Below are 25,468 nucleotides of genomic sequence, written 5' to 3' on the forward strand. Positions count from 1 at the left end.
CAGATTTAAAATGTTTATAGAAAAATAATTTCAGTAATGATGCTGTCTTCACAGTTTCTTCCCAGTGTTGGGAAATTACAGATATAAGACATCATTTTCCAAATTTTTTATGCCTTATTTATAAAAAATAAAAAAATAAAGCAAAAAGAGAGAGAGAGAACATACGAGAATTAGTGCAGAATGGCACCTGGAAGGAGAAAAGCCCTTGTTTACACTAGATTAAAACATAGTTTGTGTTGTGTACTATTGAAGAGGAATGTTAAATAGGCATTATTTGTCTACAGAATTTATTTAAGTAGTAGTCTTCAGAGGATTCAACTAATTCCCATGCAGGTTAAGCTTAGTACAGACTTTCCATAAAGATAAGCTATTGTGGTTTCCTATCCTAGAAGTCTTAACGTTTTGCCAGTATTTTTGTATGATTTACTTATAAATATTATATATTATAAATATATAATATCATATATTTGATAATAAATGACTTAAAACATTCATAGTAATGCTTTGAAGTACAAATAAGTAATCATTGCTAAGGAGGACTGATGCTTTCAGTAAAAAATTAAATGTGTCCCCAGCATTGTTAAGCACTTCTGTACATGCTTAACTTTGAGCCTGAGAAATCCACTTTCTTTCTCCTCAAGATCTCTTCTGGTTTTTCAAGGTTGTTCTAGTTTGAAAATTATATGAATTTAAACGCAGATAATTCCTAGAGTTCAAAAAGTTTTCTTATCCCATTGTTTTTTATTTTTATGTCCTGTGGTCTTGTTTCTGTTTTTTATGACTGGACACTAATTTATATTAAATAAATAAATCAAACCTTTTTTTAAACACAAGACTTAAAGTGTGCATTTAATCTCCTCAGTGTCCAAAATGCATTTCAACTAATTCTTTCAGTAATTTCCAAATGTACACACTGCTAGTTGTTTGCAGATACTCTGTGGAACATGTTGCCTTTGAGAGCCTAATGAAGAGTGGGGTGCCACTCCGCTATGCAGCGGAGAAAGAAGATGGTAAATTAGACCTGTGGACTACCACTGAGTAAACCATTCCAGGTCACTGCTTTAATCTTGGTATTTACAGCTCACGAAATTTTTAGCTGAAATAAAATAAATTTTACTCTTATAAAATTAGTGCTCTATTTAAATGAAAAATACAATATATAGAAGACATTAAGAGGGCATGAGATTCTTATTTCTTTTATTTATTTATGTTTACCAAAATAGGTCTTTGTCCGTAAATTTTAGCTTTTAGCTTTTGTACAGTTTTCTGCTAAGCAGACTTTCTACGGAAACTGTTATCTAATATCATTGTATTTACAATGGCTTGTCTCCAGATTTGAATTATTTTGTATTAAAAATGTAAATGAAAGGAGCTAAGTAATTAACCAGTGCAAATATGATTCAAAGTATTTGTTTTCTCTCCAGTGGAGCTCTCTGGATATTACAACAGCTGCAAATATGAGCACTCAGATATTTTCTTCCTGTAAAGAAGAATGAGAAGTAAAGATCATGCAGCTTTGAATACCTGTTGAACAAAAATATCCTCAAATTAAAAAAAAAAAAAAAAGGAATTTAGAGGCATGGCCTCTTTAGCAGAGTACCTTTGCAATTAGTTTTTTTCCCACCTTTTTTTTCTTGCATTTTTTTCAAATAATTTGATTCCTTTTATCACAAAATAGTCATTTTTTTGCATTCTGTGCGGAAGTACTAATGCATCTGCAGAACTGCTTCCCTCAGAATTCCAACATTGCTTTATTTAAAAAAAAATAATAAAAAAAAACAACTCTTATGCTGTTTGTCAGGCTACCTTAGCTCTGACTATGGTCAACACTTAGGTTTTCATATCAGAATGTTGCATAAAAAGCCTTACCGGGGTATCTTTTTCTCCTCTATCCTCTTCGTTGGGTTTTGGACATGTAGAAGGCTTTGTTTAAGCTCATGGTGTGTGCTATCATGGTTCTGTCTCTTTTTTTTCCTAAAAATTTTACTGTAACATTGATCTTTTAGGATGTCAGCTTGGGTCTCATTCGATGTCAGCAGTGCCTTTTAAATTCCTGTTCCCTCAGACCTCACACTACCTCCATCACTCCCTGTTCACCTGAATTAATTGACAGTTCTACATAAAGCTTCAGATTTTGTCTTAATAGTTGGAATAGTCAGCAAGTGTCTCTTTCTTCTTATTTGTGGTTTACAGTAGCCCTGAAGAGTGGGTGGAAAAAGCCGCATTCTTTAGAATTAACACAGATTTCACTGAATTAAAGGGAAATTCGCCATTGAGTGTAATCAAGTTAAGACTTCGCAGAAAATACTAAGTAGGGGTTTTGTGGTACATTGTTTCTGCACAAGCCACCGTAGGTAATTGCCGTTTCGTTTACCACAGTTTTCCTGTTTGTCATGGTCTGAAATGCCAAGTATGACAGAAATGCTGGAGGGCAGTTCCTCTCGGGGCAAGCAGCTTTGCCTGCCTTGAGTTTATATCACAGTGGAATCTGGTGCGGAGTCTATTGAAAGCTGATAGCTGCTGATTTCATAGCTGAGGTTAATGAGCTTAAAATGACCTGAAAAATTACCACCTGCAAGGTGATCAATCGTATTTAACGTGCAACTTCTAGACTAGAAAAGGTAGCTGCAATTCAGAGTTCTTGTGTAAAACTATTTTTGTGTAGTAATGTAGCATTTAATTTCAGCTTCTCTAAGGTGGTATATATGCTTTAAAAAAAGGAGATATAATAGACCTTCTTGCAAACCTCATTTTAGGATTCATATCTATACAAGACACAGCGTATGCTAATTCTTTGTAGAAGATTATTATTTTTAAGAGTTAATTATTTTATACTAGTATACTCTTGAATAATAGATAGCACAGTGGATTGGCATGTTTTATTCTGCAGTCACAAATGCTATTCCAGCATCTTTCCAACAGCAGAAATTTGACCCTATCATTTTGTGGGTTAGAGGAATGTTTTGGAGAGATGTGGTATAAGCAACAGGACTATTCGCAGAAAACTTGTGCGAAGTGTTCTTACAGTAAGTTAAATCTGGTTACTATTGCTGGGATTCTTGTGTGTTTCAGATATTGGCAGGGTGTTTTTAAAATGCAGCAGAATGCTGTTTTAACTTTTTTCTTTTTTTTGTGGGGGGTACCTGAATTCTAATCTTAATGTAACACTTTAAAGGTGATGACACATGCGAGTATCTTATGTCCAGTGGAAGATTTCTTGGAGAAAAAGTATGGCAGCCCCACAGCTGTATGATGCACAAGTACAAAAATAGGTAAGGAAATTCTTAGTTTTGGATTTTCATTTGCCTGGAAAGACAAATGGTTGTTAGACTGCGGTTTTAGTTATTACAGTCTCGTGTTTTTCACATTATAGCTGATTCTCTAGAATTACTCCAAAATGTACCATTTATCAGAAGAAGGCTTTTTCATTGTAGTTAATATATTTGTCTACAATGCTCACCATAATTGAGTTTATTTGCTAAAGTACAAATAAATGCTAGTGGCAATAGTACTAATAATTGTTTTGGAGAACCACAAGATCATGCAAGAGACTGCAAAACTTTGTATGTCGCTTTCATATTGTTGAGGGAAAATACTGTAATTATTTTTAGAATCCCAAGTAGCTAAATATATAGTAAAAGTAATTATCTCCTGAAGAATTCTGTCAAACAACTATCAATAAAATTACTAGTCACCTTGTTTTTTAATTAACACTAGTAAGAGAACTTTATTTTTCAAAATTAGAGTGTGTATTACCATTTTGAAACTCCTTTGTTTCTAGCACCATGTAATGGGAAAGCCTGTCTAATCACATTAGCAGGAGAGTTCATTTTCATTTGTATGCAAATTATTTTTCATTTTTAATTAATTTGGCATGTTTTAAAATGGATTTACTGTTCCTTATATTTCTATATTGCTCTATAGATTTCTTCCAAGACTTTTCCATAAAATAGTACAAATTTCTCTGAAATACATGTTGTTGTTTTGTTTTTACAGTGAAGCAAAAAATTGCCTTATAGACAAACATATTGCATTTATAGGAGATTCTAGAATTCGACAGCTGTTTTATTCGTTTATAAAACTCATAAATCCTCAAGTCAAAGAAGAAGGAAATAAGGTAAGAGGGCTGTTTTTGTTGTTATTTTTGTTTATTTCCTCCCAATTTGCCTCTTAACTCTTCTCCAGACTTCAAAAAAGCAAGAAATTACACTGTTTGCAGGCTAGGAATCAGGAAGAAGAACGACAAAAAGGTGTTTTGGAGAAGAACAAGACTAGGCCAAGATAATTGTTTGGGTATTAATGAAATGATTGGCAGTCTGAGAAGTGGACAAGAAAGCTTTAGAGAAAGCTTGCAGCAGTCTGGGAATGAATTAATGAAGTTGAGTTGTCTCATAGCAGCTTGTCCTTCATATTTGGCTTCTTGATGAGAAGTGATTATTCACTCTGTGTTTTTAGCCAGTAGTAATTCATAGCTTATAATTTGTCATTTTATATGTCAGTTAAATTGCTGACCTAATCTGACCATAAAAATCCTTGGGGCATTGAGTGATTTCCAGGTCTAACTTGAGGCTGAAACTAAAAACAGCTTCCAGTTTTACCTGTCTGTTTTACAGCTGCTGAAAAGCAGTTTGAATTTCACAAAATGCAATAGGAACTACAGCTTGGTGGGTGGAAACAGTAAGAAAGTATTTAGGTATGTACTTTTTTTGAACAAAATGTTAATTTCTTTTGATGTATCATACTTAGGTTTTTCCTTTGTGGATTTATGTACATAGGCAAGGGAAAAGACACGTTTCACTTTCAACTTTAGATTAGATCTGTCAATTAGTACTTCTGTGGTTTAGAAGCACAAGCTGGCAGTATATCTAATAGGCAGTGTGCAGGCATGTTTCACTTGTCAAAAAAAGATGTTAGTTTGAGTTAACTGTTCTGATCTGTTGGTTAAAGTCACTACCCAAAAGTGGGAGCGAGTTAAGCATCTTTGAGGTGTTAGAGTGGTATAACTGATTTCAAGCTGAGAGGTATCTTTTGTAAAATATTTAAGAAATGAAGATCTCAATTTCTGTGAGAGAAATATACTTGTCCTTTTGGACCAGCATTGAAAGTAATATTGTATATAGTCATAATATATACATAAATTGTATATAGTCTTAATATAGTCAAAACTTACCTACCATTAAGATCTGTAGGTATCTTAACTACAGATACCTTAATCTGTAGTGAAGGGTATCTGACTACTTCTATTATAATTTCTTATAATCTTTTCATTCAACAAACTGAATGATACATTGCAGGCTTTATTTCTACCTGAACTGATTTTTTTTTTTTTTTTTTATTCTTTAATTACAACTGTTTCAACTGTTGTTTACAAAGAATGTAGGTATATGAAAAGAAATGCTAGGACAAGGAAGTGTACAAAAGGTAAGAAAAAAAGAAAAGGTCCCAGTTTTTCTCTTTTGGGGCAGAAAATGTGGGAAAATTTGTAATGATACCTTTGTAACAAAGTGAATAGAAAACATTTCAGACTTTGGATGTAATTCTACCAGAAAAAATACCATCTCTGAGAGTAGCATGTTTTATCAAGAAAATAACATCAACGTTTTGCATGGGTATACTGACAAGTCTGTACAAGAAAAATTCTTTCTAGCAAAGGTAAATCTTCTTGTAATGTCAAGTTGACATATGAATATAATTTTCTTTTCTTCTGAAAGGTTGTTTCTTGGTTTTTAATGTTTTGCATTTTTTGACAGCATGGAAACATTCCTTTTGAAGATAAATCTGCTTCAATTAAAGTGGTAAGCTTTTATCTGGCATTAAATTGCAAGCCATAATAATGGATATATAGTTGTATACAATGTAATCCAAATTGCAGTCAGAGCTGGAGTTTTTCACATTTCTGCAGGTGTTGTAGTGGTCAAAAGAAGTGTGAGAAGAATCAACATCCTTTAGAAATCTTCAGCAAAATATATCAAACTATATCTTAATGTGTTACATTTTGAACAGGATTCTTTGAGAGACTATTAGCTTTGAGTATTCTATGGTAGCTTTCAACTGGAGCTCTGGAAGTACTGGGTATAACTTCTTTTTTTCCTAAATCTTATAATTTGACCTTCCCAAGAATAACTTTCAATGGAAAGTTTACTCTTTTACAGCTCTAAGAATATATATCTGGGGTTATCTTACTCAGAGTGGTAATTGCTGTAATTGCCATTGAGCTCCCTGTATCACCCCAGCAGGTATTCCTTCCTTAGAAAGAATGTTTTGTTACTGCATAACAAAATAACCACAGTGTTGATACAATGTGGATATTTTTTAAAAAAGAAAACAAACAAAATGCGTGGGGAGCTCCATTCTGCTCTGCCCCAGCAATTGCAAAGGTGTCCTCAGTAGCTTTCTTTGCTTCCCGTACTGGCTGTCAGCAATGCTAGGACTCTGCTAGTTGTATATTTGTTTATCCCCTGAAGACAACTCATTCTCTGTTCATGAAAACCAGATAAGCAGTGTACTTGCTCAGCTGTCTGTGAGTGAGTTTTGAGTACCTGTTTGGGCACATAGAGAAGATTTAGGCTACTCAATAAAATTTAGGGTGTGATCCCATGGTAGTTTAAGCCTACTGAGCTTTTGTCTCACTCTTCTGCCCTGAACAGTATGTTCCTGTGTTGCACTGTAGTCCTGTAGCTATAGAGTGGACTGATTTAGGAGTTGATCCAGCTGAAAATTTATCTTGTCAGGTTCATTTTCAGTCAGATCTGATGGGATTCATCATGTGGACATCTGAGTGCTGAAAAGGAAAGGACATAATACAAGGCAGGAGGAAGAGGATGAAGAAGTCCAGATTTATATTGGCTTAGCCTGACTCAGCTCTGTATCTTTTTAAACTCTTTAATCCTGGATAGGTGTCTAACCAGCAAGATTTGAGATGGCAGATTTGGGCGTCTGGGAGATGTCAGGGTAATTAAGAATTATATTCCTACTTTCCTGCTCCAAGAACAAAACTCTGCTTCCTCGTATTTGATACCATATTACTGTCGATACTATTCGTGTGGTAGCTGAATATTCACATTCAGAAAGGCTCCAAACTAGTAATCTGAGAGTGGAAAATATTTGACTGACAAAGGAGAAGGTCACTGGGGACCAAGTTGCCAGTTCAATTTTGTCCTTTGTGTTCATAATACTGACCTTCTGTCCTCCAGACCATGCAGATGGCTGCTGGATCTCACACAGATTCCTATCAAGTAACAAATTAAGAGCGTGTCTCAAGTGAACTACTAAAATCTTTAGGTCTGTGTAGATGGAATATAGAGATGTTTCCTTTCTGCTAGTAGGGTTCCTGCATTCTGCTATGAAGTTTCCTTGCAATTATTTTTTCAAAGGGAATCCTTTCCATTTCACTTTGATGTGATCTTGTAATCCTTTTGGTACTTCAGTGTTTAAGGTAGTAGCTAGATGCTATGTAATCCTCTGGCTTTACCTGGGAGACATAATAGCACTGGCCAAAGTATAGATTATCTTTCTAGATGAAAGCTGTGGATTAATCACAACATCTGAAAAAAGGAGTCAGTAGGTAACGCATTAAATGTCCATGACACTATAAGATTTAAATGGCTAACTATTTATGAAGTGGTAGTGTTAAATGTTAGGATTTCTTATAGTTTGAAAATCCTAATCTCAAATTTACAGTCTCATTATTTTTCTGTAAAATTCTGGGAAAAGATCTGTTGGTAAAAGCTGTGGGAAATAGAACAAAAAGCAGGTTGGAATAAATAAGTTACAGATGCAAACTTGATTTTAGCCCTGATAGTATTGGAGAACAGAACATCACACTTGGCAGAAGCTAGAGTCACCTTCTCAGTGAAATCCTGGCTCCTGAACTACAAATTGAAATATCTTCTTTTTTTTTCAAGAGAACAAAGTTTTGTTTTATTTTTTAATTCCCCCCCCCCCCCCCCCCCCCCCGAGATGTCAGGCTTTTCATGCTAATTAAAAAGGAAATTTCTCTGGGCCATGCAGTTTTCCTTCACAGTTGAATTACTTAGTTAATTCAGTTTTCTGAATTTTTGTTATTAATCTATTGCTTATGTTAATGCTTACAAAGTATATCTGCATTTGTTTTACAGGATTTTCTGTGGTATCCAGAAGTTAATGGCTCTATGAGACAGCGTATCAAATCTTGGACTGAGGTTTGTTATGAAAATATATTTACTTTAGGAAAATACAGCAACTAACTGAAGAATGTTACCTCTTTCATTTTCATGTGCACCACTGTAACTGAACAAAGGATTGAACTCTTAGCAGTAACTGCAGCAAGTCATAAATATTCACTCAGTTATGTACCAGAGATCTAAAAAATGACAGAAAAATAAAGAAAGGGGAGTGTTTACTGGCATATTTTTTTCTGATATCTCCAGGTCTCTAAAGGGTGACTGTTTGGATGAAAAAAAAAAAACAAAAACAAAAACAAATCCTATTTCCTAGCGGGAGTTGACCCATCCTGTTAGGAGCTGAAAGGATTTTACTACGATTTGCCACACTTCTTGTTCTGTTTCAGTTATGGCTCTGCTTTTAGTTCAGGTGAAATTTTTATATTCCTATTGAGTGATCTAAGCTGAAGAACTTGAGCAATTTGGAAAATGTGTAGAGTGCTTTGATTTTTCAATAATACTCTGAAATCATATACTAGTTATTTCATACAACCATTTCACTTATAAATGGTCATGCTGCTCAGTATACATTTACTGATGAACTGTTTAAGTTACTGTATAATGAGTAAAATATTTACAGAATGGCAACTAATTTTCAATGAGGGTTTCTTCCTTTGCTGGCTTGTGAATGGTCTGGAATTATCTAGTAACAGCCTGTGGTGATCCTTTTGTTATCCTATTCTTCATTCCTGCAAGACTCCTTCTATCAAGATAGACAAATTTAACCTTCGGTTTTGATTTTCTGTGATTAATACAAATGTTTGAGAACTGTTAAATCCTTGCTGATTGAAGACAAAACTTACTATTGAAATTTTCTGTTTCCTTGTGCTCTTCTGTTTGTGTGCATGTTCTGTTCCTTATCTTAGACTTAACTTTTAAACTTCTCGGGCAATGACAGTCCATTGTCTTTGTTCTGTTTTCACAATGGCCTCACTTTGATCTTTAAAACAACTCATATAGAGATGTTTGAGAACGCGAGAGATGTGTAGAGAAAATGTACTTCAGTAGTGTAATTTAAAGTTGACTTGATCTTAGGAGGAGGTGTACTCTTTTAAAGAGAACTTATATTACCAAGTTGATAATGATTGTGAGTGCTTATTCCTGCTTTCTATCTCTGTGGATTCTATCATGTGAAAATTTCAGTGCTTCACAAGTTGATGTTCTTTGTAATGTATCTGTGATCTATTCATTTGTACCTGTTAACTGATGGACAAGTTGAGTCACAGTTAATTAAGATATGAGTCTTAATTAACCTACGCAGTATACTTAATAATGAGTGTAATTTGTGAATACTTTTAAACTAATTTCTTTCTACCTTATGACGTAGGCTGCCACGGCAAAACCTCATATAATTGTAGCAGGAGCGGCCACGGTAAGCTATACATTTGCTAGACATTTTTGTAAGCAAGGAAGTTCTAGCAGGATAACTTCTAGGCCGTCAACCTGATGACAAGATGAAGTTTTTGTCCCAATTTACAATAAAAAATGCTCTGAGTTTTTTTGTTTATTAAAAATAATTCTAAAATATCAAATGTACTTTACTATAGCTGTGTGGTGTACAATACTTACTCAATGTTTGATGCTTTGATTAGCTTGAAACACAGATAATTCTGTGTTTTGGATAATAAGATTCCCTGTGAAAACCAGATTATTCATAAAAAGCACTAAATAAAAGAACTTGCATATTAACTGAGATACATGTTTAATTAACTATGTTTTCAGTCACAAAATACTGCTTTTGAGGATGGCCCAATCTGGGAATGCTCTTCAGAGGCTCCCACACTTCTCTTAGATTTACATATCGGCAAAAAGTTTCACAGGAAAATCTAGAATAAGCTATTGCAAATCCTGAATCTTTTCCCACCGGAAGGTTCCAGCGCTGCTTTAGGCTTCAGCATCACAGAAAAAAAAAGACTGACAAAGACCTGAAGAGGTCCTCTAACCCATCAGTTTGGCACAAGGCAAGATCGTCATACTTGACAAGAGTTTATCTAACCAGTTCTTTAAAACTCCCAGTGATGATAATTCAACAGCCTCTTCCAACTAGTCTGTTCTGGTAGCCAGTTGGTACTGGGAGTGAGAGTTGATAATGACTGCTGCTCATTAACTTTCACATTTAGTAACCTCTACTTCCAGATTTTTTTGAAGTGAAATTTGAAAGGAATTAGCCATTATAATTTCTTATCAATTGGAGGGGGGTGCAGGGAAAGGGAAATATAGCATTTTAAACAAAATCTTTTGAAAGCAGTTTGGTTTAGAGACAAGTTAGGTGTTCTACCTATCTGGAAATTCCTGGATGGGCTAATATTTTACGTGAAGGTTAAATATTTTTCTGTGCACATCTCTGCATGCTTTTCCTGATGTAGTCAAAAATTCTCTGGAGAGTTCAGTTTCTGTACAGGTGAAACCTGCAAATGCTCTTCCTCTGTAGGATCCACATAAATGTATTGGGCTTTAAGAAGCTTAGTAAGCTGAGAATATCTCTGCTTACTTCCCGAATCTAGCATGTTTTATGAACATGAGTCATTATCTTATTTTATAGACAAGATGCAGATTGTGTTCTGGGACACAGAAACCCAGGTTGCAAAACTATGGGACTCTCTCAAATAATTTATTTATTTATCATCATATATATATATATAAAAGTAAAATGAATTATTTAGCAGATATTTTGTATGTGTATATATATGTATATATATATAAGCCACAGCATGTTGTCCCCTGTGGATAGCAGAAGAGATATGAACCAAAAACATGCATATGATGCTTAGCTTTGTTACACACAAATATATATGCATAAAACATAAAGAGTGACATCTACAGTTCACCAAAGATAAACACCTCTTATTTTAAGATCTTGCAGAAAAATAAAGTACTTGAAAAATCTGCTGCATCAGCTGTATTACCACTACTTTGGCTAAATCAGTATAGATATAATAATATTTAAAAATGCTACAAATATATTGCTTACAGAAATTATTTTTAAAAGCTGGGAGAGATTCTTGGATGGTTATAGGATTCTTGTAATCCTTTCATATAGAAGGTGAAATCAGAAATCTTAGGAGCCTTTTTTTTTTTTTAATAGATATCTGTAAAATGTTACTTCTCTAGAAATGCTAGAACTTGATACCACCTTCAAGTTTTGCTGGCATGCGTCTCTTGCTGAAGTCAGAATTTTGTTAGAGTGAAATCTACCGAATTTGGCCCTGTTTCTTATGTATTGTGACTGTTACTGCTACTTCAGTATCGTTTAAGTCAGGAGACTTGTGATTAAAACACCTTGCGTCATAATTCATGAAAATCAAATATACAGTAAGCTAAATAACATAGACTGTGTTTAATTGGCCTGTTTGAATTTATTTGGTTAAACAGTTACTTCTAGAATGAAATTTTTGAATGGTTTAGTAATGAACACTAAAAGAACAAGCTGGCATTATAAAAATAGTGAAAAATTGCTACTAAAAGAGAAACAGAATCGTTTAATGTAGGATCCTCAGACTTGCACGTTCTGAATCTTTTTTTATTTAATTTTCCAGTGGTCTATCAAGATTCACAATGGCAGCAATGAAGCCCTCACACAGTATAAAATCAATATCACTTCGATTGCACCTCTTTTGGAAAAATTAGCAAAAAGTAGTGATGTTTACTGGGTCTTACAAGGTAAAGTAATGAACAGTAGGTAATGACAATTTATACTGTCACTGTTGCATCAATATCTTGTGGGATATGGAAAATTTAGTCCATATTGCTTGCTTCCAGAGAAAAAGGATGTCGGTTGGATTCCTATTTGGCCCTTTTTGCAGCCTTATCTAGCTAGTACCTAGCTAGCTGTTACTAGTGATGGAGATTTTAAAGCCCTCTCTGCAAAGTCTTTTGCCTTCTGAACTCTTTTTATCTCAGTCTCAAGATGCCAGGACATTCTGTCTGTGCTGTGCTCTGTATGCGCCTCCTGAGGATCAAGAGCACAAGTGCATAAAACATCTGTATGACTGTTCAGTTCATTTTTCAGATGATATAAGTAATAGAGAGGTTCAGCAAGTGCATCCTGTGTGAGTGTCCAAAATGAATAAATACATTCTAAAGAATGCAGAGAATTTAATTCTCTAGAATGAAACTTGCTTCTGTACACTGAGCATTGATGAGTTAAGCTCAGGAGTCGCAGAACATGATTCAAAATCAGTCTGTGAGATTTTTGTTATGGCACCAAACTTGAATGCATTCTTTTGCTTTTCTTGAATGAAACTAAGACATGTCTCTGCCACCAAAAATGAGCTTACAGATAGAATGTGCTTTTATCTTCCACCGACTGTAACATTTTAGGTGGTTATCACCTCAGTTTGAAAGGCAGGCATATTTTGAGCCCTGGCAGGAACATACCCTGATATACCCTTACAGTCACATCTTAAGTTCTTTCAAAGATAGCTTTAGAGGTTTACCTGAACCATCAGATTTGTCTTTTTGCATTCCTTTCAAACTCACCTTTATTTAGAACAAAAGCAATTAGTTGTCAGGTATGTCCCAATGTGTTGTTGATAAAGATACAGACTGTTTAAGTCACCTGTGATGTCTTTATGCCCGTAATGGAACAAATAAAGGGAAAAACACATAGGAATAGACTAGACTAGACTAGACATACTTAGACTTTTATTGTCCAAAAGTAGGCATGAGGTAGCTGCAGTAAACCAACATAAAGCTCTTAAAAATGTTTAAAGAGAGTTTATGAAGCTTTTCATTGCAACCTGTTGATAACCAACTAGGCTTTTGACCTAGAACTCAGTACAGCTTTGTGTTATGCTTGAAATAATCTCTGAAGCCTATAAGCAATTAAATGGTGGTCTCTTCTTCTGAAAAACTGAGATTCTGCTGTTAGTTAGATTGGAATCACCAGGAACAAGTTGAATATGCTTATGGCTTAAAAAATGAGAAACTATGTTCTTCTGCAGTAACTGAGTTCTTTGAGATTTTTTTCCGTATGTATATTCTGCTACCCGTCTTCTATCCTCTTGGCTTGGAATCCTTGCAGTGGAGATTCCATTACTTAGAGGAGGCAGGAAGAGCTGTACGCTCCCGCACATATTCCCTCATCATGGAGCATAAAGTCTTGGGGAAACCACGCAAGCATTCGTATGTGTCCAGAACTTTCTAACCTCTAGAAATGCTTGCATAATTAGCAGAATGGCAGTAAAAACATTTCATCTTAAAAAACTCTAGTTACTGTAACAGTCAGTCATTGCTCATTGTGCTTGCTTTCTGTAGCATTAAATGATTGTAGCTACCAAAATGAATTTAAGACTGTGCAGTTTGAGCAAACAAATGTATTTATTAGGTTGAAGATTAATGTGCCCGTTCTTTGTGCTTTCATATTCAGATCCTGTTTATGAAGATATGCTGAGTGAAAGTCGGAAGATGATCACTAATGAGAAAATAGATGCTTATAATGAAGCAGCTGTTCGTATTCTGAACAGCAGCTCCCGAAATTCCAAAGCTAAGGTTAAAGTGTTCAGTGTATCGAAGTTGATAGCACAAGAAACTATCATGAAATCTTCAGATGGCCTGCATCTCCTTGAATCAAGCAGAGAAACAGTGAGTATTTTTAGCTCTGGTCAGCATTAAAAAGCAGTGATCACGAAACAAGATTTTAATGAATGTTCTGAAATGGCTGACAGCATAAATTTAATAAGGACCTGTACATTCTTCTGGAAATCTTGTTCAAAAGATCCCAGCAGGTGGAAGGGCTGTCAGCTGTACAAGATTTTTAAAAACATAATAGTTCCATATATTAATACATAGCTATTTTAAACTAGATTTTAATTCTATGAGTAAAAGAAAAATACACAATTTTTAGATCTTTTGAATCCTGAGTAGTCCAAGGTGCCAGTTTTGTGCCTTCATTTGCATGAATGAGTTAGGGTGATAAGGATTTGTAAAGCCAAACTTGTTCCTAAGTCTTTAATTTTTTGCCACGTTTGCATGTAATTCCATTTAGCGAGGAGTACGAAAAGGACGATAAAACAAACGATAGATACCTTTCTGGTTGCATGGCATGCCACTGCTGTTTTTCCTTATTTCATCTTTAACCTGCTGACACATATGCATGCATTCAACCTCTCTGAACTTTGTTAGAGTCTGCCAACACTGTGTCACTTTTAGTTTCACTTCTTGGGGGAGGGGGGTTAGTTCCTTTCAAATGTTGGATGAAATAAATATCATCTCAGCGCAGATTTGGGTCTCATTGTCCTATGTGATAATGAAAGCCAATAAAACACCCTTAGGCCCCTAAGCTTGCCAGTTATTTTTCATTTATAGTCTCTTTAGCTTCTTTTAGTCTCTTTAGCTCGTTTTATAAGGATTAGATCTTTTTGCTCATCTTGAGAATTACACAGCTTCCTGTTTGAGAGACGTGTTCTGATTCTGCTGCTACAGAAAGCAGCTACGTATATGTGGGTACTGTGAAGTTTTTAACTTGATAATGATACAGGAGAAATGCATGTGTTTTTTGTTATTGCATAATCTACTTTAAGAAAACTTCTGCTGAAGTTTTTATTTTATTTTAAAGTAATTGTCAAAATACCTGTTTCTTTGACAGAATGCAATGATTCTCATGAATGTCTACTGCAATAAGATTTTGAAGCCCATTGATGGCTCTTGCTGCCAACCTCAGCCTCCTCTCACGCTGATACAGAAGTTAGCTTTCTGTTTTTTTAGTTTATCCGTTATTGGATATTTAATTATCAATTTAATTCATCGGAATAATTATCGGAAGAACAAATCATGCCCTGACTTGGAAAATGGAGAGGAAAAGAAACCTGCCATCAGTACTCCTACTGTTTCTACTCTAGAGATGCTGTTACACTCCTTCTGCAAACTTGGTCTAATCATGACCTATTTTTATCTGTGCGACAGAGCAAATCTTTTCATGAAGGAAAATAAATTTTATACACATTCATCTTTCTTCATACCAATCATCTATATCTTGGTTTTGGGGGTATTTTATACTGAAAATACCAAAGAGGTAATGATCATCCTGACATCCTACTTAAAGTGTTTCCAGTTTGACTGTAAATTTCTAACTGCTAAATTTTGAAAGTTAAATTCTCAAACTGTGTATAACTCATCTGCAAAAAGTGGTCTCACTATAATATTAGCGTGCAATTAGATGTAAAGCTTTTCAAAATATATCGGTGAGTGTTTTTAGCTGTTGTCACACAGTCAAGTTTTAAGTGAGTATAGCTTGGTTATAAGAGGGCATAGACCACATTAACATCTAATACACCAGTGTCCATTACACAGAAGGCTTTTACAGTTTTGACCTATCCGCCCATAAAGAGATTTATTGTTTTGAACTTTTTCTCCTCATTTTATAGATGTTCGTTGTACTTGTTGGAATAGCAACACTCTTGTTTTGTTTTGCATTAGACTAAAGTGTTAAATAGAGAACAGACTGATGAATGGAAAGGCTGGATGCAGCTTGTTATTTTGATTTATCATATCTCTGGAGCAAGTACGGTAATTGATTTGAATTTCATATTTTTAAGTGGGGATGGAATTTGGGTACGTTAATTTGAAAGAAAAGTGAAGCTTTATTCATTTTTAAGACACAAAATGTGCAAATACTTACCCAGACTTTATTAGAATAAATAGCTAATATTATTGTTCCTTTTTTTTTAAAAATGGCATTTGCAGAGTTAGGTTTTTTTTCTCTCCCTTTAAGTGTGGATGTCATTGATAACATTTTATGCATTACTTACTAGTGAAAAGATATACCTCTATTTGCTTTTTATAGAAAATGGCAATTTATTTTTAATTGCTAGCAACACTTTTTATATTTAGAACTTGAAAGTGCTGAAGGGTCAGCTTTCACAGATCCCTTCTTAACTGTTTCTTAAATGGTTACAGAGTATGGAAATGTAGAATAAGAGATAGAACAGAAGAGATAGATTCAGATTTTAATATCTGAAAAGTCAACAAAAGAGCTTAGTAAAAAAAACAGGAAATGCAGCATAATGTTTCTTTTTGTAGCATAACCTGATTTAGTGCAATGTAGAAAAAGCAAAAAATAGGAAAACCCAAAGCATTTAAATGTCCATTTATAAAAGGCACCTAATTTTTCCCAACAGTTTTTGCCTGTGTACATGCACATTCGAGTTCTCGTTGCTGCATATCTGTTCCAAACAGGTTATGGACACTTCTCATATTTTTGGATAAAGGGGGACTTTGGTGTATACAGAGTGTGTCAGGTAAGAATACTTACTGTTTTTATAAAGAAATGTGTTCAGATACTAAAGTAGTCCAACTATCTAAATAGTATGGTATCAGATTATTTCATCAAGATTTGCAATTCCAAAATGTAGTCATTATTTCAATGTTAAGTTAGCCTGTGTAATCAGCAGTTTTATCTAATATAAAAATGTACATACGTAGACCTTAAAAAAATCATGATAATTATTTTCCAATGTGGAGCAATGGAGATTAACTAACGATCCAGGCAGTCAGGGCTGGCAGAAAAGAAGGATAGTCACCAGATTTATTTGGGTGAATCTTCTTAAGTTTCTTCTATAGTCAATGGTGAGTAAGAGGCTTATTCAGAAAGTGATCACATTCATATAGATGTGATGTTCTGAATCACCCTCTGGAAGAGTGTTTCTCCAGTAACTCTTGATGAGTTCCAAGAGGGGCAAGCTGGTTATGGTAGATGTCTAAAGGTAGATGGCTCTTAATCTGCTCTCCTCTGTTTTGGGGAAATACTGTGGTTTTCCCAGATTAGCCATTTGAGATGATTTCATTTTCTTTCACTTGGCTAGTCTCACCATATCAGTCCACGGTGTTCATATATTTCTGTGGGTTTTTTTAAAATTACTAATAGTTTATATTAGAGTTTTCTTTTTACGAGTATATGAATGTTTGGTGAATCCAAAGTGCTGTTGTGTACAGAATTTCTTATTTTGACCTCATTTGCAAATAAAATTATTCAGCAATCCCTAGCACGCTGGTTTTGTTGTTCCCAGCACTGCAAGGTTTTCTGTAGCTGGAACAAACACTGTCTTGTGTCTGGTTTATATTGAAATCATTTCCACTTGCTTACGTTCTGAAAACTTAAAAATTTGCATGCATTTTGGATCTTTTCCTCACCATTGGATCTGTTAAAGAAACTCTCTCCACATTGCTATTTGATCAAGTATCCAGCTCTTCTGTATGGAATTAGGTAGCTAATACATGAACAAGAGGCTTCACTGGATTAATTTGCCACCTTTTTCAAAACATAGCAAAATATCATTAAATATTGGACAGAGCCTACTTTTGTTAATGAAGAAAATGGATTTTTGCTGTGCTGTAGCAAAAAAAAAAAAAAAAAAAAAACCACTCCATTGCTATCAAATGTTATATTGGTTGAAGCCAGCACTGGTTGTATGAACATCGTTCTGTTACATAACCCAGGTCATCCTGCTTATTTAACATATGACTACAGCATAACTGCAACACTGGTAATGCTACCTGAGCTGTAACTGAGGTAGCCCACTTAGCAGTGGGTCCCCAGCCTGAGGCAAGCTCTGTTTTAGCCTGTGCTCACTGCTGTTGCTACCCTGGTAGGCCAGGGCAGGACTGGTCCCTTACCAGGTAACCAGCCTGCAGACTCATTGCATTACTGATACTCCCCAAGATCCATCTTCCAACTGAAATGTGATCAGCATGTGAAATATAAAATACTAACATATTTTCATACAGTACTAATGAAAAGTCTCTCAGCTCTCCCTCCCCATCTCTCTCAGGTCCCCCTCCTGGTTAGTATATCGTAAATGGGAATATAGAGTCTTCTCTTCTCTTCCAGGTTTTATTCCGTCTCAATTTCTTGGTTGTGGTACTGTGTATAGTGATGGACCGACCTTACCAGTTCTACTACTTTGTGCCATTAGTCACTGTTTGGTTTATGATCATTTATGTCACCTTAGCTATATGGCCTCAGATAGTCCAGAAGACATCAAATGGTAGGATTCTTTTTTTTTTTTTTTTTTTTTTTTCCATTCTACTATAGAACATTTGCCTGTTGCTATAGCTAATTAGCCATGTGGACTTTATTGTTAGTAGGTCTCAGTCTCTTTGTAACTTAATACAAATATGTTAAACAGCTGTTAAAAGAAATAGTTTGTTATATATGAATTATATGTCAGTTGAAAAATTGAACAGTTGGTAACTAGACCATATCTATCTCTGGTTAAACTGTCAGATTAGAAGATTAGAATTTTTTATTGGGGTTTTGGCTGTCAGAAATGTTTTTTTTTTCAGGAGTTGTAGAGTTATTGATTGCAAGCTAAAAACATAGGTTACAGTTTCTATAATAGTTGAGATTTTGCTGTAGCATATGGACAGGTAGGCACGAACAGGGATCCTCTAGACTTCTCCCAGTCTGCCTTGCCAACACCTTTACTACTTAGTAACTAGTTGGATCATACGCTCCCAAATCAGAGCTTGGGGTTATTATCTCAGTCTCTGTTATCTCAGATTAAGTGTACTGTCAGAAGTATTTTTTGTGAGGTGAGTATTGTAAACAAAAATTGAAGTGAAACCCCACTTTGTTTCCTGCATCACAGTTCACTGAAGGGCTGTCATCATGTGGTAAATACTTGATTATTTAATTTATCTAAATTAGAACTGGTAACCTTGTAAGTTTGGATCCTTCTTCCCTACTGATTTAGTAATATCCAAATTTTATATAATCTGCAGAGATGACAATGAAACACACCAGATTCATGCTAGGAATAGATACTGTAGAAATACAGTACGTGTGTGTGTGTGTGTGTGTATAAATCTATATACATATTCTATATATATTATGTATGATACATTAATAGAATATCCAGAAGGCAAATAATTCTGATATTTTTTTCCTACAAAGGCACTTCTGTTCCAGATACAGAGAAGTGACAGTTGTGTACCTCAGAGCCATAGTTTATTGTGAAACTAGAGAATCCATCAGTGATGACTTTCACTTGTTTATGTTCCTGTTTACAGCTGCCAGTTTATGTGGCAAGAGAGGGAGATGATTTCTCCACTGCAGTGCTGAGGCTTGGGTAGAGCTTAACATCAGTTAGCAGCTTTGAGGAGCAGTTCCTCTGGCTTGCCTTGCTTTGCAAGATACCTGTTCTTAATGAGCAGCAGTTGAACTTTGCAGTACAGCTCCTAGTATAAGCTGTACAGTTGAATAATATATACTTTAGTTATTACATATAACAAAATGTTAGTCTGAGGACACGGGGCTATGTTCAGCTAGAATAAGAACTGCATGTGCAGAATGTTTGGGGAAGCAGAGGCTTTAAAATAGTGTTTCCATTTGTACAGCTGAATTCTGTCTCTTACTGTATGCATATTGTCCCTGTTTTGTACATGAGGCCTAATTAATAGGTTTTTGATTACTGGGAATGTCTACTGTAATTGCTTGAGGTAAAATTTAAAGTGTAATATATAGATGGTGGTAAAATATTGCGGGTAATATTTGAATACTTATTTCTGACTGTAGGTATTACTAAGCATATCTGCACTACATAACTGGCAACTATTATTACATGAGTCATTGCTTTTGCTATTGAAAAACTGGTGACTGAATACTGATTAATTTGTGTCTTCCTCAGGGAACTGCTTCTGGCACTTTGGTTTACTGCTGAAACTGATTTGCTTACTCATATGTATATATTTTCTGTCATATTCTCAGGTTTGTGAATTTTGAATATTTGTATCATTAAAAATTAATAATATTACCTACATTTACTTTTTAATGCTGCTCATGACTTGAATATTTGCTACTGTGTCATAAATACAGAAAAAAAAGGAACCTTTCATATTGTCATACTTGAATAGGTATGGATGCTAGAAATAACCTTAATTCTGTATCTTACTCATTTCTTTCTAATACTAGACATTTTGATTTCAGCGTACTGTTGCAGACTTAATAAAAATGAAGGTCTGTGCTTAGGGGGTTTCTTGAATCTGCTTAACGTTACTCATTTTGAATCTGAGAGCATATGGGGGTATAGACATCTGCGTCCTTTGAGCCCTGGTGTTAAAGACTAATAATGTTAGCAAACGCCCAGGTCTCATTTGAATTCGTGACTTACAGTACATTGACAGAGAAATAAGAGCAGAGCTGTAAAGGCAGAAAAATGTAGTTTTCTGAAGAATATGCATTTGTTATTCCAACACGTGATTTGTTCTCTCCCTTTAAGCCTACAGCACAAAGCGAAAGGTGAGAATGCAAATACCTTCGTCAATGGGAAACAAAAAGGAAGATTTCTCTGATCTGGGAAAGTGGGCTTTGTAGGGGGGGAGGAGAAGGTTGCTTGGGTGGGTTTTATTTTTGTAGAGAAACCAGTTATTTTGGTAAGGTCACATAGCTCAGATGATTTGAACTGATGAAATAGAAACGTGGTAATACTAAAAGACTACTACTGAATTGGTTTAAATTCAGGAAATGCAGCTGAAATCAGTGTTAATACTTCTTCCCTGTTTTCTTTTTTTTTTTTTTTACAGGGTACATTTGAGAAGATATTTTCTTTTTGGCCGTTGTCCAAGTGTTTTGAACTGAATGGGAATGTCTATGAATGGTGGTTTAGGTGGAAGTTAGATCGCTATGTATGTAAAGTTCATATAAATTTATAATTTTTTAATATTATTATAAAAATATTATAAATTTATAATATTTTAAGCATATTTTTTCATATGGAGTTGGGTTTTGTTTTGCTTTCTCTGTCTCCAGAGAAGGTAGGAATTTGATGTTCCAGTGGATTGTTTATTACAAGACTTAAGCTGCATCTACCTTGTATTTACAAATGTCTGTCAAATCCTTGCTTAAAAGATAGATTATGACTTGCTGCTGGATCCGGCTTAGTTACTTTAAAAAATAAAGGTCTTTTTTTTTCAGTTGTATCTCAAACAGAAATTTTGGTGCCACCAAATTATTATGGTGACTTTCTTAATAAATTTTTTGAAAATCAAATCAAGGGTATATTTCTTTTAAGATAACCTCAGAAACACTTCTGTTAAAACCAAGGATGAAAAAATGTTTTGAACAGACTATTTTTACTTTTGTATACATATTTTAAAATGTTTTTACGGTAGGAAAGTGTTTTCTTCCCCCTTATTGTCATGTAAAATGTTGGGGGTAGGAGAGAGAGACACTTCTCTGTTTTTGCCTTTTTGGAAAGGTGAATGGAGGGTATAAGAGAAAAGCATCCACATGCTAACCTTAGCCTTAACCTGGGGGGGGAGGGCAGCACACTGCCCCCTCAGGTGTGTTTAGTAACTTAAACTTTTTTGCATAACCCAAACTGCATTGTTTAGAAACGTTTCAGATGTAGAGCTCTGTTGGTTATGAACAGCACATACTCTGTGATACTGCTAAAGAGGAAGTCCCAAAATAAATACAGAAAACAAGTACTGCGTGGGCCTGAAACCGCATCTTGTTGCTAGCTAATGAGAACTTGGCATAACATTATAAAACACTATTGAATAATTCTCTTTGTGAGAGAGGAAAGCACTTGTAGTGTTTCTTGAATGTTTTCACCTGCCAAGTTGGGAGAAGGCCAAAGAGACTCATGGTTTTTCCCCAGAGAAAGCCCCTTTCAGTGCTGACAGAGATTGCAAAGAGAATAGTAGGTACTTGAAAGCCTCTTGAAATTTCATTGTCATGTGTTTAATGCTCTGTGAAGCATTAGTTAGAGTACTCTATTCTTCATTTTGAAACTTAGTTGAAAATGCAGCTTGTAACAACTTAGTGTAGGAAGTCTATTTTTGTTTGTTAGAGTAAATCTGGGCAAGGAACTTCTGACCGGTAGGCTTTGATGGAATAGCTGTGCCTATGGTGCATATACACCAAGGACACCAAGGTTAATCAAGAAACATAATCGCAATATGTGATTTCAGTGCTAAAGGCAATAAAAAAGGCAGCAGTGTTGTAAATCCTTTCTCACTTCCAGACATGAAAGGCTTTGACAGACATTTGCAAATACAAGGTAGATGGAGCTTAGTCTTACAATAAACAACCCACTGGAACATCAAATTCAAAAATAGCTTCAGCTGTAGCATCTCTGTTAAGAAACGTAAGAGTTTGTACCCGAAGCACAGGTAAAAGACATGAAATAGTCATTGCATCCTTTTTGTCTTTTACAGGTGGTGTTTCATGGGATGCTGTTTGCTTTTATTTATCTCACATTGCAGAAACGTCAGGTGCTTTCAGAAGGAAAGGGAGAGCCTCTTTTCTCCAGCAGAATTTCAAATGTTTTGTTATTTATTTCACTTGTATGCTTTTTGGTAAGTACCTAGAATAATTAGTATAATCAGATTTGTAAATCTCTAAAGAGTCAGCTTATTTGCAGTTCTTGCTTAGAATGTACGTTGATTCAAAAAAATCAGCTTTTGCTCTGAGAATATTTCAGCTGTTTTGTGCACAGCCCTACCTAGTTACTCCCTAAAGTATTTTTTCCTTTCAGTCAAATCGAGATGAAAATACCATTACTTTTTCAGATCATTGCAAAGATTACAAAAAAGTCACATCTTAGAAACAATATGGTAGATAATGCAGCTCCTTACTCTTGATTGCTTGTCTGTGATGAATAAATTGTCAACAGTATTTTTGTATCTTAGGGTATAAATAATTATGGTATTCATCAGTTGCAAAGAAGAATTTGAGAGAGACACACAACTAAGACAGTGCTGTTCTATTCTTGTACCACGTTTCAGTGACTCTGCTTATGAAACATTTCAAAATAGCTTGTATGTTGTTTCATTTTGAGATCGTACTTATAATATTGCATAGACTGATTTTTGTATCTTTTAGACCTACTCTGTTTGGGCTAGTAGCTGTAAAAACAAAAATGACTGCAATGAACTGCATCCTTGTGTTTCTGTTGTGCAGGTAAGTACATTCCTTTTCCTTACAATTACAGCATCAAGACTGTTCTTATTTTTAATTGTTTTTTAAAAACAGTATTTTTGCCTTAACATAGAATTTTAACATAGAATAGCTTCATTTTCCTGTCTGGAAGTGAGAAAGGATTTACGACACTGCTGTCTTTTCTTTATTGCCTTTAGCACTGAAATCACATATTGTGGTTATGTTTCTTGATTAACCTTGCTGTCCTTGGTGTACATGGTATATGCACAGTAACCATTGTACTGATGTACGCAGATAACATTCCTATCTACGTAGGTGTCGTAGGTGTGTTACTTTATAGGGCAGGATATCAAGTGAGGGTCTGCTGAGGCTTTTAGCTGCACCAGTGGACTCTCCGGGGAGCTGGGTCTTCCTGGGCAGCACAAGCTGGGGCAGCAGCACCAAGATCTGCTGCAGAATGGGACCAAGCCGCAAAGAGCGTACAGGGCTTTGGGGCCAGGGGCTCCCTCTTTCCTCCACACACAGTAAATGCACATAGTGTGCAAAGAGAGCTGTAGACCCTCTGTCCCCTCTAGCACTGTTCTAAGTCCAAAACCAACTTTAGATTAATTGCTTAGCAGTGGAAAAAGAAGGGAGTTGTAGGGGAACATGAGCATTTGGGAGGCATTAGTGTAGTAAGAGAGCTGTGGGGCTCTGTTTGCTGGGGAGGCTTGAGGGGGCATGCTTTTGGAAGGCAACGAGGTGAGCAACAGGGGATGCCTGTGGTTGTGTTAGATTTTTGTCTTTCATAGATTAGGTTAAATTAGATTTTGTCTTTTATTGTGTATCCTTCCCCCTATTTACCCATGAATCCTTCCCCTTCTCCTGCTTTTTTGCAGGATGGCATGTGTTACTTAGTATTTTGATATTAATTTTGTCAGTCTTGCCATCCTCTCTTTGAAAACTGAGAATGGTCTTGCATTTGTGGCCACCTTTATTTTAGGCTGGCACGGTATAACATGTTCTGTGACTGTGCCTTGTAAGTGCATACTAATACGTATCAACATCATGATTCTGCAAAACCTCTATGTGACTTCCTATGCTGTGAGACAAGCAAGAGATTTGCAAGTGCAAGTCCTAATCTGTTAAGTATAAATTACTTGAGTATGACTATTTTACATATTTATTAGATTTTAAGGAAAATTTAACAAAATATTTTTGCCACGCACTTTTTAGACAGTGACAATGTGTAAACTTATTAGTGTGTTATCTGAGGGCTACTTTTCACCCAGTCACCTTTCTTCTTAGATTTTAGCTTTCATTCTCATCAGGAACATTCCTGGATACGTCCGCTCTGTATACAGCTCATTCTTTGCCTGGTTTGGCAAAATTTCTTTAGAGGTAAGTAGAACGAAGTGCAGTGAATTTCAGCTTGGGAATGTCTGGTGGTATTATGCAAATTGTAATATAATAAATAAATAGTATTATACATAATAGTGTTTAACTTTAGCATTGTAGCTTCTGTGTGCACTTAAAAACAGTAGCAGAAATAGTCTCACAACAGCGATCTTATTGCTTATGCTGGTTTGAGGGTGAGTTTAGGGTTGTGGGGGTAGGGATTTAATGCTGGGGTAAGCAATAAAGTGGCTGTAATTAGAGAATAAAATTTAAGTAAGTTCAAGAATTATCATGAATTATACTAACTAGCAGAAGAACACTTACAAATGTGTTTGCCATAGAAAGCTTTGCTTTGTTAATAAACAAATACAATTTTACCAGCAAAACAATTCTTAAAGCAGATGTTATATGGGTACTTTTTTGTTCCATTGACTGTATATTTTGAAAAAGTGGGAATTCTTAGCTTTCCATTTTATCTGCTATTTAGTAACATGAAATGGTTAATTTTACTGTATGACAAAAAATACTTTAAAAAGGAAGAAGAACTTATAGGAAGAACTCACTGTAATACCAAATATATGTACATGATTTCTAAATTTATTTTAAAGGATCATATTTTCACCACAGAGATTCCTGCTGAACTTTAAGGTGCCGAATAACCAGTTTCAGGGGCCTTTGCATTCATCAGCAGTGAAGGCATTACCTTTTATTTGCAGGCATGTTAAGAGGCCTGTCTGCAGAGACACGGTAACTGACCACAGGCGTGTTCCTCCTCTGTTCTGACATAGTGTGAACGATGCTTCCCCAGCCCCTGTTTGGTTCACGGGCTAGCTAACCTGTTTTGCTGTGTACTACAACAGACTAGTAGCACGGGCAAGGGCAATTGCTGTGCCGCATCTCGGGTGGCTCATAGCAAAGACATGTGGAATAAAATTTTGCAAAATACTTTACTTAATTATTAGTGTCTGACACGCACAGAAGCACATTGTGTCAGCTGATGCAGCAGTTA

General features: G+C 35.3%; 1 protein-coding gene across 4 annotated transcripts in view; it reads left to right on the forward strand.

The window, feature by feature from the left end:
* Positions 1-25,468, forward strand: part of CASD1 (CAS1 domain containing 1) — a 38,690-nt gene that overhangs the window by 10,721 nt on the left and 2,501 nt on the right. The window contains exons 2-18 of one of the 4 annotated variants that reach the window (XR_009957573.1): positions 3,176-3,272; positions 3,997-4,117; positions 5,751-5,795; positions 8,118-8,180; positions 9,529-9,573; positions 11,738-11,861; positions 13,570-13,784; positions 14,788-15,213; positions 15,618-15,707; positions 16,319-16,438; positions 18,028-18,184; positions 19,826-19,905; positions 20,721-20,822; positions 22,359-22,499; positions 23,026-23,103; positions 24,370-24,462; positions 25,068-25,206. Coding sequence is in view for 3 of the 4 variants with exons in the window: in XM_062569136.1 (XP_062425120.1) it covers positions 3,176-3,272; positions 3,997-4,117; positions 5,751-5,795; positions 8,118-8,180; positions 9,529-9,573; positions 11,738-11,861; positions 13,570-13,784; positions 14,788-15,213; positions 15,618-15,707; positions 16,319-16,438; positions 18,028-18,184; positions 19,826-19,905; positions 20,721-20,822; positions 22,359-22,499; positions 23,026-23,103; positions 24,370-24,462; positions 25,176-25,184 (2,006 nt within the window). In the remaining variant the exon portion in view is untranslated. Of the gene's footprint in view, positions 1-3,175; positions 3,273-3,996; positions 4,118-5,596; positions 5,653-5,750; positions 5,796-8,117; positions 8,181-9,528; positions 9,574-11,737; positions 11,862-13,569; positions 13,785-14,787; positions 15,214-15,617; positions 15,708-16,318; positions 16,439-18,027; positions 18,185-19,825; positions 19,906-20,720; positions 20,823-22,358; positions 22,500-23,025; positions 23,104-24,369; positions 24,463-25,067; positions 25,207-25,468 lie in introns of those variants that run through there. The other 3 variants (XM_062569136.1, XM_062569135.1, XM_062569137.1) reach the window with 3 other exon arrangements.

Source organism: Rhea pennata, chromosome 2, assembly GCF_028389875.1.
Source record: "Rhea pennata isolate bPtePen1 chromosome 2, bPtePen1.pri, whole genome shotgun sequence".
Classification (NCBI taxonomy): Eukaryota; Metazoa; Chordata; class Aves; order Rheiformes; family Rheidae; genus Rhea; species Rhea pennata.